Raw genomic sequence first — 13,927 nt, 5'->3', positions numbered from 1 at the left:
TCTGTTGATGGTTATGTTTAGAATGGCTCATTATTTGGCAGTCAGTATGTCGTGGGAGATACTTAATATTAATAAATAAAATAATTGAGTTAGATCATAGATGAATGAATGAATTGGGTCATAGATGATGAATGAATGAGATGTACAGGATTTTCACTGTCACTCAAGTGAAATATTGATGTTTTCCTTCATTCACGATTAATACAATAACATACAATTCACCTCGGTTGACTTATTGTAGGTGCTTTTAATCCCGATAACTGATAATATCATATATTGTTCCATCGATAATAGTGATAAAGTACTTGCAATTACGTATCTGTTTTTATCGGCTGTTGCATCGATAATAATGATTTGTATTATATTGAATACATTTGTGAAATACACAAAATATTATACATTAGATATTAAAAAATACATAGAATTAACAAGGTTACATTAAAACAAGTCACATAATAATACTTTTACACCTAATTATTTGAGTTATAGCAGAATTTGACCCTATTTATAGTCAATTTCATCATTTCTAATTCAATCATTTCTAATTTTCTAATCCAAAGAAATTAATCAGATATTACTACTGTATTTAAAATCAGGTAATACAGATCATAAACTGTAGATGTTTAATTGTACAATGTATTTGTCACTGTCACTGTCTGAGAATCACAACAATCTCTAAAGAAAACTTTGTGCGAGTCTAGAGAAACAATCTGTTTGCAGCTTTATATCCACATATATCAGATATCTTAGAGATATTGATATATTATGTACGAGCCATATTAATTAGCCTAATATTGAATGTTATACAAAATCACGAGGCCTTTATTATCATTCAGATAATGCTTCTGTGTTCATGAGTGCTAATGTTCTATTTCACCTTTGTTTCATATTAAGCCCCTCAGCTCTTAACTGCTCTTCGGTTCTTTACAGCTCCTCAGTTCTCCCTCTGAATGCTCGATTAGACATTTTTGCAGTTTCACTTGTCACACACTTGACAGCGCTCATGAAGCTTTCAGGTCTCAGCCTCAAAAGCACTGACCTTTTGTGATGATGGTAAAAGGATTGTGTAGGTGGTGTGGAGCAGATTACTGAGTGAGTGAGGGAGGGAGGGTCAAGTGAGGTGTGGGGCTCCTTTTATCGCCTGTCTTATGCATTTTTACACAGGTGTGTGTGTCCCTCTTTAATAGCTCAGTCGATGGAAATATCATCACCTCCTGGTTACGACTTAAGTAAACGCAGTCTGGGAGTCGAGTCGGTTCTTATTCTCAGTTTTCTCTTTCTCATATCACTCGTGTTTGTCTAATGTCCACTTATATCTCAGTGATAACATAGTTATTTGGATAATTTCCATGTTGGACTGCGGTTGACACGATGAACCGTGTTGTTTTTGGCAGTAGATCATGAAAAAGTCAATATTAATGCATTTTTGTACTGCATGTCATGTGATTCTGTTTGGGATTACAGTTCCATATTTTAGTGTCTTTGGGGCTTTATATGTACATAATGTATATAATCAGTTTTATTCGCCAAGTACATAGATGCATACAAGGAATTATTTGCCGGCAGTTGTTGTTTTTCTGGTGAACAAAAATGTAGTAGTATATAATAAAACAAAGTAAGAAATAAGGGACAAAAGTAAATCTTAAGCAAAATGTAATAATGAGTGTGGATGAAAGAATAGTGCAAAATAATGCACTCTACATATACACAAACACACAAATAAGTTCTACTAGAGAATCAGCTGTTTTGAGTAATTGAGTGATGTGTTTTTCTTTATTTGATTACATACTGGCAAATTAGCACCCTTTAAAACAGTCTGTGTTTCTTTTAAAATGTGGACCCACTTTTTAAAGCTGACAAACCTCCAATTAACAATAGAAATGATGACAAGAGTGAGGTGAAGAATATTCAGCTGTAACATACAACTTCATCAAATGTGCTGCTTTATTTTACACACTGCATTTGCCATGGCTTATATTTTGTCATTTTGCTTTGTTACACAAAATAATCTCCTTCAACACACCTGTTGAGCTCGACCCAGTTTCTGGGAAAGGACTGCTTTTAAGTTTCCAAAATTAGCTTTTGCAGAATAGCCTTAGATTTACAGATGGGCTATTTCTGAATTACTTTTGACACTAGAGAAAAAATATGATTCTTTGGGGGATGTTGTTGATGAAGATCGGGGATGATAACACCCACAGGAAGTCACACAGATTTAAACTTCCATTCCCAGGCGGCTGGGTCTCAGAGTTTAAAAAAAACAAAAAAAAACCCTCTCCCTCCTGTTACCCATTTATCATGACATATGATGTTGCTTTCTTTTCGACCCTAGCTGTGCCATACCCGCCACAACATAAGCTGACTACGAAAGAGCTGTATGAAAATGGCAAACCCAACGCGGAGCTGCTCCGCAACCACCTTGTCAAGGAGGGCAGGGTCGAGGAAGATGCGGCTCTGAAAATCATCAATGACGGGGCCAACATCCTGCGCCAGGAGAAGTGCATGTTGGAAGTGGAAGCACCAATAACAGGTACGCTGGTAGATGCCTGCTGGACGTCCAGGAGGTTGTACATTTATAAATTTAGGTATTGCTGTTTGTCCAGATGCGGGTTTGTATGTACCATAACAAAAAAAGAGCCTGCAGATGTCACAATACAGTATTAAAAATCTGGCTTTTAATGAGAAATGTATTCATTTGTGTTTTTGTCTTTTGGCAGTATGTGGTGACGTCCACGGACAATTCTTTGACCTTATGAAGTTGTTTGAAGTCGGTGGGTCACCCAGCAACACACGCTATCTCTTCCTCGGTGACTACGTAGATCGAGGATACTTCAGTATTGAGGTATGGTCATATTTTATTCCTTCCTATATTTATTAAGTACATTCTTATTTTCAAATTGTATGAAAAAAAGCAACGCTAATTACATTAGTACAGCCCTACTAGAAACAGGCCACATGTTAATATGTGGTAATGTAAGAAAGCAAATCTGCCAATGGGGTAAACAAATTTTGCTTGGCTAGAATAATTAAAACTTGGTTGTAAATCTGCAGCCACTTCCAGACTGTAATGTTTTGGCCTCATGAATTGTCTATTTACCTCTGTATTAGGGATAGGCATGGAGTATTTGATTATTTGCCTGATTAAAAAAGTCAATCTGTCCCTGTGACGATTCGTAAGATAATGAGAAAAATTAACATTTATCAATGATTGCATTTATAAAAAGAAATCTTTTTACACAAGTGACGACTTAATTTGTGGTAATTTATGGTGATTATCACAAAGTGGCAGCAGCAGCAAGTATTTAGTTTGTGGAATTTTTGTGTGTTTGAGGAGTGATGAAATTTACAAGGTTTCTTAAATGTGTCTTGAAGCTGCTCCTGTTAGCTCAACACACTCAACTTTCACTGGCTCTCAAGCTCTGGAGTTTACAATATTCAAATATTTGATAATTGTCTTGAATTATTTGCATATAATTTTTGTTTTTGCCATAAATCCCCTTATTGACCTCTGTGTCTGAGTGTAGCATAGCTAGTAATGAAGCCAAACTGGAGGGTGGAGTGTGATGGTCAACATGGTGACTAATGTCTGAAAGGTTTACTAAATCTTAGTAGCTTAGTCATCGTACTGCTCCTTGAGTAAATATATTTTGCTCTCAAAATGACTCCACTGGGCAGAGTTCACATACTGCTAGGAAGACTTAAAAATAAGAAAGTTGAACGCAACAGAGACCACTGGTCAGAGGGTGGGACTGTTTCATGGGTAAAGTGGTAAACAACCTGTCCCTAGGAAACAGAACTGCTGTAAACTCATCTCCTCTGTTGTCTTCCTGTGCTGGCATTAAGGCTGTCACAATATCAGATTTTCACTGAGTGATTATTGTGGCTGAAATAATTCAGAATAACAATCTTTCTCATGCTACTGTGTCACATTTTTGTACAGCAGAGAAAAATGTGACTTTGCTACATTTTCAATTTTACCCCTCAAGTGCAGTATATACAGTATGTTGTAATATTTGTAAAGTAAGAGTGTAGTGCCAGCTGTTTTTAAGAGCCAACGAGCAGTAAGCTAACATTTTGAGCTCCCTGTGAGCTCTTTTGATGAACACTGGCTCATACATCGAGGTGGGTGAAATGTCACCGATGAAAGGAAAAGACTGAAACAGCATAGGGAATCATAGTCTGATGCCTATTTAAGGTTAGTCTCCACAGAAGACCTTGAAAATTGGCTCTGCGCTCACACCCCCACGCCCCCCCCCCTTTCGTGCACCTCAATAGCGCAATGACTCTCTAAACACTGCCAACCCCAGCAGAGGTGTATCACCTCTTCTTCACTTGAAAAACACTTCACTCTGTGTGAGCCACTGTTCTCATCAGTGTCACTCCAGTGCCTCAGCAGCGCCCACCGCACTCGAAGCATGGGTGTGATCACAGAGGAGAGCGTCGAGTGAACATCCTGCTGTCACTGCTGTCAAAAGTTACGTGTAGCAGCCGCATCAGCCAATTCAAAGATATGGAACACACACTATATTTTATAGCAGTCGGGCAACTATTCAAATGAAAATTTAAAAGCATAAGGAAACCTCGAGGGATGAGTCTGTTTTTATAAGAGCAACTGATGCCAGCAGATGTTTTGCAGCTTAGAAGCAGCTGTTTCAATTTTTTAAATAACAATAATTCCTCAACTGATTATTAAATATGTTAAACATCTACCTATAAATGCAAGGAACGTATGTCTGGCTTTGTAGCTGTCCAACAGTTTGTTTGACAGGCTTCAAACTTGGCAGTTGCCTTTCTAAGGGCACCAGTGTGTGCAGTGCCGACTTTGACATTGTTTGCATAAGAAATGCAAGATATATCGGTTGAAATGCGGCAGATATGTTCGATTTTCTTTAAAAGAATAAACACAAACCTATTGATGGATTGTCGGAATCATGGATGATTAACAAAAGGGTTAACTTGATAATTCATCAACTGTTGTGTTCAAGTATTTCAAATGGGGATGCATGATATTATCGGCACAATATCGTTTTCAGCAGATATTGGCTTTTAAAGGTATTATCAGACATGTTTGCTATAATAATGTTTATTTATTATGCGCAATAAGGAAAATGCATATCTTCATCTGCAATGACATGAGTCAATATGAGAAAATATTATTTCACTACAAAAGAGACTAAATGATCTCTGCAGTTCAGTTACTTCTGATATATTGGCAAAAAGGTGGTTGTTAGGAATCAGAAAAATCATGCTCAATCTTACATGCACATATTTTTAAAACTAGTAAAAAGCATGTATGTGTAGGGTTTGGTGTTCAGGAAAGTTGGACATTTTTCAGTGTTCTCTAAAATCTTAGATAATAAAAGATTTATCAAGTTAAAACAATTTGCCATTTAATTATTAATGAAATAGTTATTAGACGGTGCTCATGCTTCACAGTAGGTTATGTTTTTGGAGCTGGTGTGCTTGGTGTGCTTGCGTTCCATGCTACAAACAATCTGGTCCAGCCTACATCCAGGACATGATCAAAACCTACACCCCAGCTAGCCCACTCCGCTCTGCATCGGCAAACTGGCTTGCTGCCCCAAGCTGAGAGGATCCCAGATGCATTCACCGAACTCAAGACTGTTAGCTGTCCTAGCTCCCAAATGGTGGAACGAGCTCCCCATTGACATCCGGACAGCAGAAAGCCTCCACATCTTCCGCCACCGACTAAAAACACATTTCCTTCGAAAGGGAAGCACTTACTGTACTTGTACACGCACTTATGACTACCACTTTATAGTTTGACTTACTTGAAGCCCTTACTTACTTTAAGCTCTTGTTTGTACCCAAATGTTGAAATGCACTTATTGTAAGTCGCCTTGGATAAAAGCATCTGCCAAATGACATGTAATGTAATGATAAATTCACCTGCAAGTCTGCGTTTCCGATGCAATAATAAAATAAAACAAAAGTAGCCTAAAAGTGTCAGATTCTTAGTTATTTGCCTTTTAACAGCAGGGCTGAAAATTCCCCTTCATTTTTCATCGAGGCCCACTGAGCTCACTTCACTTACTCAGAAAGACAGATCGAGTAAAATGGATATCATGGTGAGGAAGACTCCCTGCAGCCTCTTGAAGCAATTTGCCAAAGTCTAAATTCAGCATATGTGAGCAATTCATTTAATTCCATGAGCTCCTCTTTATCCACCTAATAATAAATGAATCTTTGATCTAAGAATGTCTATGGATTAACCCTCCGGGTCATCTGCCGACTCCCTTTACAACACATCAGGCACACACTCAACTGTGTGTGTGTGTTCATCTGTCTGCATATATATGTGTGTGTGTGTCTGGGTTTGATGTGAAGTTCATGTCTGTCACACAAAGCCTTGTACCTCTCCTCTTTGTCTGCCTCCCACACTTCAGGCTTGAACAGAGGGCTCTCATTAAACTCGTGTCAGCTTCCAGCCACTCCAAACCGTGTCCCTCTCTCCACCTCCACACATGAGAGACCCACTCACACCGACAGCCCCCTCCGCACATTTACACACACTTCACAGTTCATTATTAAGCCTCTGTCACACTGAAATTAGCGAGTATACCTGGGATTTGTGAACCCGCTTCAAAAAAAAAAGGCGATTAACACCATTCCCTTCACCTGGGGTTGTTCTGCCCTGTGGTGATTTGTGATGTCAAAGAGATGCCAGAAGCCAAACAAGTCGGATGACAAAGACAGCAACACCATGATGGAGCTCAGTGTCAAGGTTTCCGTGGTTACGATTTTGTACCTTTTACATTGGTCCCTCTTTCCATAGGGGTGTGAGAAAACATTGATGCTTTTAAATATTGCAATAATTAATAGCATGACGATCTTTAAAACCCTATTGTCTATCTTCTATGTGAGGGTCACACGGCCACTGGATTCCGGCTGACATACCACGAGTCTGGGCAAACATGAAGAGACGAACTCACTCTCACATTCACACGTACAGTCCCTTGGTTGTACTGGGCCACAAACCCGGGTCAGCACTGTTGCTGTAAGGCAACAGTGCTAACCTCTACTCATCATATTGATAACTGTGCTAAATTGGTTTGAAACTTACTTGAAAGATCTCGGCTATGTTGTTAAATTTGGTAACTACAAATCTGAGTGAACAAGGATCACATGTTGGGGTTCCACAAGGCTCTATTTTCGGGCCATTTTTGTTTACTACCTTCAACCTCCTGCTAGCTCAAATTCTCATATTTTCATCAAGATCATGACTTTTGCTTCTTGGACACTTAACACAGCACCACACAGCTCCTATTAAATTTGCACAATTACAACTATGCTAAAAGACTGATGTACCACACATAATAATTTAATCGCCAGAGATACCGTGATACGATATTATCACAATATTTAAGTCAAGATATGATATTGCAATACTCTTTGTGTATTTGCGCAATCATATATCGTGATTTGGGTTGGTCAAAATATTGATTTGTTGGGCAATCATCCTTTCTGATGCTGGTTGAGTCCTGGAAATAATTTGTACCTTTCTTTTCCCTCCTATTTCTCTCTTCCCCTGTCTCGTCTTCTCAGTGTGTTCTCTACCTCTGGTCGCTCAAGATCAACCACCCCAACACACTCTTCCTCTTGCGTGGGAACCACGAGTGCCGGCACCTCACAGAGTACTTCACCTTCAAACAGGAATGTAAGTGCAACGCGTGTCTCTCAGCTGTATGAGTCCAATGTGTTCTCTGCTCTCATTGCCACTTGCCACAGCAGCCTGTATCACTCATGTTTCATATTTCACACACTGTACTACTGAGTACAACAGGGCAGCCTTGCTCCGACACTCACTTAAGGTTAATTAATCATCCACCTCCGAGGTGAGAGCACATTAAAACTTTTTTGATGGGATTTGAGTTTATTCATTCCAGTGCTATGTTTTTGGGAGGGATTTGCAAGAAAATCAGTGACTATTACAGTAGTAGAAGTAATAGATAGTAACAACTTTCTCAGAAGTAGAATGTGTTTATCAGTGTGTGACCTTGCACTTCAACAGCATTTCTCCACAGAGGAGGAGACTTTTCTTTTTTCCGTGTTGCAGATGATAAACTGCTGCAGAGCAGGAAGCAGTCTGACATGGTGCTGATGAAACAGTAACACATTCTGATTTCTCTCTCTGTGTGAAATGTGTGAATTCTGCCTGTGTGTGTGTGTGTGCGTGTGCGTGTGCGTGTGTGTGTGTGTGTGTGTGTGTGTGTGTGTGTGTGTGTGTGTGTGTGTGTGTGTGTGTGTGTGTGTGTGTGTGTGTGCGTGCGTGTGTAAGCAGGTGTGGAGGAATTAGTATGCAAACACACACACTTTGGCAGACAAGCAAAGATTATCATGACAGCTGCTCAAATGTAGGCATTTAATCATTTGATCTGTTAGCAGCAGACTTCAACGACTAATAGAGCTTTTCCACTACACAGTTCTAGCACGGCTCAGCTCTATTCATTTAGTACCTGGTCTGACAAGGTTCCGAGCGACCTAAGCCGATACTAAAATGTGACGTTGACAGACTGCTGGCCACTGAATGGTCAGAGAGTGTCGTCACTGGAAGACTCGTGAGCGTGACGTCCGACACAATCAAACCGAAATATGCCAAAATGTAGATCAGTTAAAAAGACTAAAAAATCCTGAAAACATGTGTTAATCTCCAACATTTAGCAAAGGAAATGTCTAAAGTGTCAATATTTAACAGATGAGTCTGGTGTATTCGGCGATCGTGAGCCGAATCACAACCCGTTCAGCCATATTTCAGTTCAGTGACTTACATTACGATTTACATGTACGGATAAAACCTCTAAGTTTAGAGAAATGCCAGTGTGTTGAATATATCCCTGTCTTAAGCTCTTGACTGTGAGTTTGTACGGTGAGGGCGTCTCCACTGGTGGACGTCGTTGGCTGAAATGAGGATGAGTCACCTCTCTCTGCTGCCTGTTTTATTATACAGCAGCAAAAATCACCTTCTGTGGGAGAAGAGAAACGTGAACAAGCTGATTTACTGAATGCAGTGAATCTGGATCGGTGCCGTCCATTTTGATTCTTTTTGTGATGTAGTTTCAGTTAATGTCACCACATCACATGGCTTTGTTGTTTCTCTACTAATAGTTGCACAAATCATAAAATGGTAAGCAATCACGATGGTGACTGTGGATATTATTCATTCATTATGAATTTTCATTTAATCTGTATAACATAACAGATGTCATATTTTGCTTGATATGTAGGACTAAAAAAAAAGCAATTATTTGCATATTGGCAATTTTCTCTGTTGATTGATTAATTGTTTGGGTCATAAAATGATCGATCGGTGTAGCCCAAACCTTGAAAATAAATGATTTTACAAAGAAATAACCAGAAAATATTGACCTTCAAGAAGCTGAAAATGAAAAAACAATAGTTTATAGTTGCAGCGCTACAACTTTTACTTGTATTCACTGGAATATGCTTGAATCCTCACTATTTTATGTATGACGAGACACTGCGTCAAGTATAAAAGCAAAATTAAGGAGTCAACGTCCTTCTGGCTTAGTCAGACTTGCATTGTTGTTGCAGGTCACACCATTAACTGTCTGGAAACATAAGTCATAAGTCATTCTATTGATACAGGAGCCAGTGGTGCATTTGCTTTGGTCAGAATGAGGTTTATGGGAGAATAATGGCTTATTTTGTTTGCTGCAGGTAAAATTAAATACTCTGAACGGGTGTATGACGCTTGTATGGATGCCTTCGACTGTCTGCCCCTTGCCGCCCTGCTCAATCAACAGTTCCTGTGCGTACACGGCGGACTCTCACCAGAAATCAACTGCTTAGACGACATAAGGAAAGTAAGTGGATTTAAAATCTGTTAATTCCTCATACAGACCACATCACCCTTGTCCTCCAAAATCCTTCTCCTGACCCATAAAGCTCTCCATAACCAGCCCTCCCTTACCTCGCTGAATTGCCATAGATTTTTTTGTTTATGTAACTTTTGTTTTGTTTTCTGTGTTTAACAGTTAGACAGATTTAAAGAGCCTCCAGCTTTTGGGCCAATGTGCGACTTGATCTGGGCTGATCCTGGTGAAGACTATGGCAGTGAAAAAACGACCGAACACTTCAACCATAACTCCGTCAGAGGCTGCTCTTACTTTTTCAGGTACTGAAACACACTGCAGCTGCTGCTGCTGTTGTTGCTGCTGCTGCTGCTGCTTCCATCACACCTGCTGCAGCTTCAATTCATATGAGTAAATAGGCTGCATTACACAAGCCAGTGGTGGAAGCTTCAATTTTTGTAGGTCAGACACTCAAAGAAATGCCCTTTTCAAAACTGGTTACCAGATAAAGACTGCTTGTTAAAAATAGCTGCACCATATTTGAAAAAAGGGTTTACAAAATAGGTTATACTGTACAGGACAGATGCAAGCTGTATATGTATAGCTGTATAAGCTTAGTATATGTATGAATGTGGGTTCAGAAATTGTATTTTTTTAATATAATTTAATAAGATGATGGGAGGCAAATTAATACAGTGTATTTTGTCCAAGTGAGTGATATAATAACTAGGAATGAGCCGATATGATATTCGGTATCGGTCCAATACTGGACAAAATCACTAGATTGGATATCAGAAAAATAAAACTAAAATCTGACACAGTCCAAAAGTCCTATATATCGCCTTCTTCACTATGCGTAAAAACATGTAGGTCAGAATCAGCATGTCATGTTGTGGATTAGTTATTTTTTCTGAATGGGGAAAAGTATGTGTTTTAAATCTGAATATTCGTTGGTATTATTCGTTGAATATTCTAAATTCCAGTGCATGAGAGATAGTGAAAATAATGCAGGGTTCACAGTGTGTTGGACCAATGGAGCAGCTTCAATGAACATGCATTCAAGGAACCTCGTAAATGCCATCACTTCTGCAAACACACATGAAATCCACAAACTAAATGCTTGCTGCTGCTGCTGCCACCTTGTGAGAATAGATGCACCACAAATTAGGTTGTCATGGAAGTAGAAAGATTTGTTTTTATAAAAGCAATCATTGATTTTTTGATCATTGAAAACATTTTTTGTATCCTTTTTAAAATATTAAAAATAAGTAACTTTATACTTACTACAGAGGATAGTTAGATTAATGACATTCCTGTATGCATCAGCTTCACTTTCGTTTTTTTATTGATGATCAGTAAATGTTAGCACACGGAGACTATGAGCTAAACTTAACACAGATGTAAATATAATGCTGCATGTCAAACCACATGTTTACAGTTTCATTGTAAGCATTTGGCACGTTATCATTTAGCTAAAATTACAGCCTAGAGCAGCTAGTGTGCTGTAGACCGGGGCAACCCTCTTTTTCATGTCAAGTTTATATATAGTCATGCTTTATATGTTTTGTATACACATTCATTTTATATTTAGTTTTTAATAAGATACTCAGAGGGCTGCACTAAGTCTCTGTGTGAAAACGTGTGTGATGTCCGATAAAAGTGATATTAACTGTTGAGTTTTAGTTTTTAGTCTTTAACTTTGCTCGTGCCATACATGGTTTGCAAAGGCACCGTTTCCTCCCTGGTTTCAAACTTGGCAAAGGTCCTTTAACTCAAAAATAGCTCGAGGCAGACACATATTTGTTGTTGTCTGTCACTTTCTTGAAAGCCAAAGAGCAAAACTATTTATTTCTCACTGTGTACGTCAGTGTTTTTTTTCCCACTTGTCTTGTGTCATATCAACAGTCTGCTCCCTGACTGTTCTTCAAACTCTGACTGACACCGTCTGACTCTGCAGCAGCTCTGTAGCAGCAGCAGGAACTATTCTTCCTTCTACAAATGCTACTTTATAAGGATGATTTCGCTTTTTTTGTGTGTTTTTAACTCACCCACTCACCAAATACCTTGCCAGGATTAAATTTTCCCTGCATGAATGTGTGAAAGCTGCTTGTCTGGCACCAAACTCAAATGAAGAGCATCAACATTTGTCCTTTCAACCATTTTAGTGGCTTCATTCGCAGCTGTGATGACTCTGACATTTTTAAACCTGATTTATACTTGGTCCATTTTTCTTGGAAAGTGTGAAATTCAGTGTCTTGCTTTTGTTTTGTTTTTTGGTTTTGAAGCAGTAAAATGTCAGAAACCATTAATCTTTCCCTGATGTAGATCTCATAAAATGTTGATCGCCCACTCATTTTTTTTCCCTCTGAACATTACCAGCGGATTAGTTAAGGCGTCGTTGGTGGAAGAGAAAGCAAAAGGCAGTAAAAGATTTTAAAGGCACAGTGTGTAAACATTTATTGGTGAAGTTGCAGCTGAAAATCCCTCACCTCACCCCATTTTTCTTCTCAGAAACTCGATAAAAGTCACAAAAACTGAATTTCTTTTAATACCTGGTACTTAATATGTAGTTGATACATTATTTTTACTGGAAAATACTACATAATATACAGTAGAAATTAAATTGAGCAAGCAAAATAATAGAACAAAAGAAAATAGATATTTTTCTTTTGAATAGACATATTTGAGAAGGAGTGAGAAGAAGCATAGCTGGTTAGCTCCCACCACCATTACTACTAAGCTATTAAACTACTAAATTACTTAATTATACTATTGAACTTCTATTTTATCAGATGGGAGAAAAAAGAAAATTGGCTAAATATAAGGGCCAAAAAAAATGGCATCAATTATCGACCACTGACCAGTGCCCTGTTTTCAAAAAAATCAGCATCTGCTTCAGCCAAAATGGGTCGAGCTCTACTTCAGTTAGCCTGAAACTTGAAAGATGTTAAATTTGTCCATTGTGGGCTACTGTAAAAACATGGCTATCCACAATGTTGACCCAGCTTTTCATTCTTTGCTAATGAAAAACAAACATTCATACAATCAGATGATTGTACACAATTTGAGTATTGTTATTTTGTCCTCAATTTTCCGCCAGCTGAAAATACTTTTACACACCGGACCTTTTAAAATCCACCGTCTTCCCTCATCTCCGGCTGTTGCCGCCGGCCCTCATGGAAGAAAAGAAACAGCAGAGCTCATAAATGCCAGAGTCGTGCCTGTGGACGCTCAGCATCTTAAATCCTGCAGCTCTGCAGGCCAAGGGACGTGCTAGCATACTAAAAAATGACAAACAGCAGTCAGTGTGTTGGTCATAAGTGGTTTCATGCTGTACCTTTTTAATGGTTTATTTTAAGGTTTTAAGGTTTTTTTTTTCCCCTCCACTCAGTGTATTAACTCAGTGTCTCTTTTTTCTTTGCAGTTACTCGGCCGTGTGTGACTTTTTGGTAAATAATAACCTGCTCTCAGTAATAAGAGCCCATGAAGCACAGGATGCAGGGTAATTATTATTTCTTTTATTTATTCTCAGCATGTTGCAATATACAGAATAAGTTTTAAGAGTCTTTTGTCTGTGGCTGTGCAGGTATCGGATGTACAGAAAAAGCCAGACCACAGGCTTCCCGTCTTTAATCACAATATTTTCAGCTCCAAATTATCTAGATGTCTATAACAACAAAGGTGTGTGTGTCTTGTTTATTATTTCTTTTCCTCACTGTCTCACTGTTGCTGTTGTTTTTGTTGTTTTCTCGTGGACCAACCTTCAGTCCTTGAATCTCTCCTCCCATCTCTTCCCCTCTGTCAATCCTAGCTGCTGTATTAAAATATGAGAACAATGTGATGAACATCCGACAGTTCAACTGCTCCCCTCACCCGTACTGGTTACCCAACTTCATGGACGTCTTTACATGGTCTTTGCCTTTCGTTGGAGAGAAGGGTATGTTTTGTGTTTATTTTAAATGTTTGGTCCATAAAATGTCATGAAAATGTTGAAAAATGTTCATCTGTTTCCCAAACCATTTTCATATGTTTAAACTAAACTGGATTATTTCACAGATTTATGCAGATTTTTAAGGAATTTGATTAATAAATCT

The 13,927-nt window shown here is 38.6% G+C and overlaps 1 protein-coding gene across 2 annotated transcripts in view; it reads left to right on the top strand.

Annotated features, from left to right (window-relative positions):
- ppp3cca (protein phosphatase 3, catalytic subunit, gamma isozyme, a) overlaps window positions 1-13,927 on the top strand; it is a 35,513-nt gene that overhangs the window by 8,171 nt on the left and 13,415 nt on the right. For both annotated transcript variants that reach the window (XM_044026074.1, XM_044026073.1), the window contains exons 2-9: window positions 2,333-2,530; window positions 2,718-2,842; window positions 7,567-7,678; window positions 9,700-9,845; window positions 10,017-10,156; window positions 13,258-13,335; window positions 13,420-13,514; window positions 13,645-13,770. In XM_044026074.1, the coding sequence (XP_043882009.1) occupies window positions 2,333-2,530; window positions 2,718-2,842; window positions 7,567-7,678; window positions 9,700-9,845; window positions 10,017-10,156; window positions 13,258-13,335; window positions 13,420-13,514; window positions 13,645-13,770 (1,020 nt within the window). The remainder of the gene's footprint in view (window positions 1-2,332; window positions 2,531-2,717; window positions 2,843-7,566; window positions 7,679-9,699; window positions 9,846-10,016; window positions 10,157-13,257; window positions 13,336-13,419; window positions 13,515-13,644; window positions 13,771-13,927) is intronic.

This window comes from Solea senegalensis, linkage group LG5, assembly GCF_019176455.1.
Source record: "Solea senegalensis isolate Sse05_10M linkage group LG5, IFAPA_SoseM_1, whole genome shotgun sequence".
NCBI lineage: Eukaryota > Metazoa > Chordata > Actinopteri > Pleuronectiformes > Soleidae > Solea > Solea senegalensis.
The sequence above is the reverse complement of the archived record's forward strand: the minus strand, read 5'-3'. Positions and strand labels throughout refer to the sequence as shown.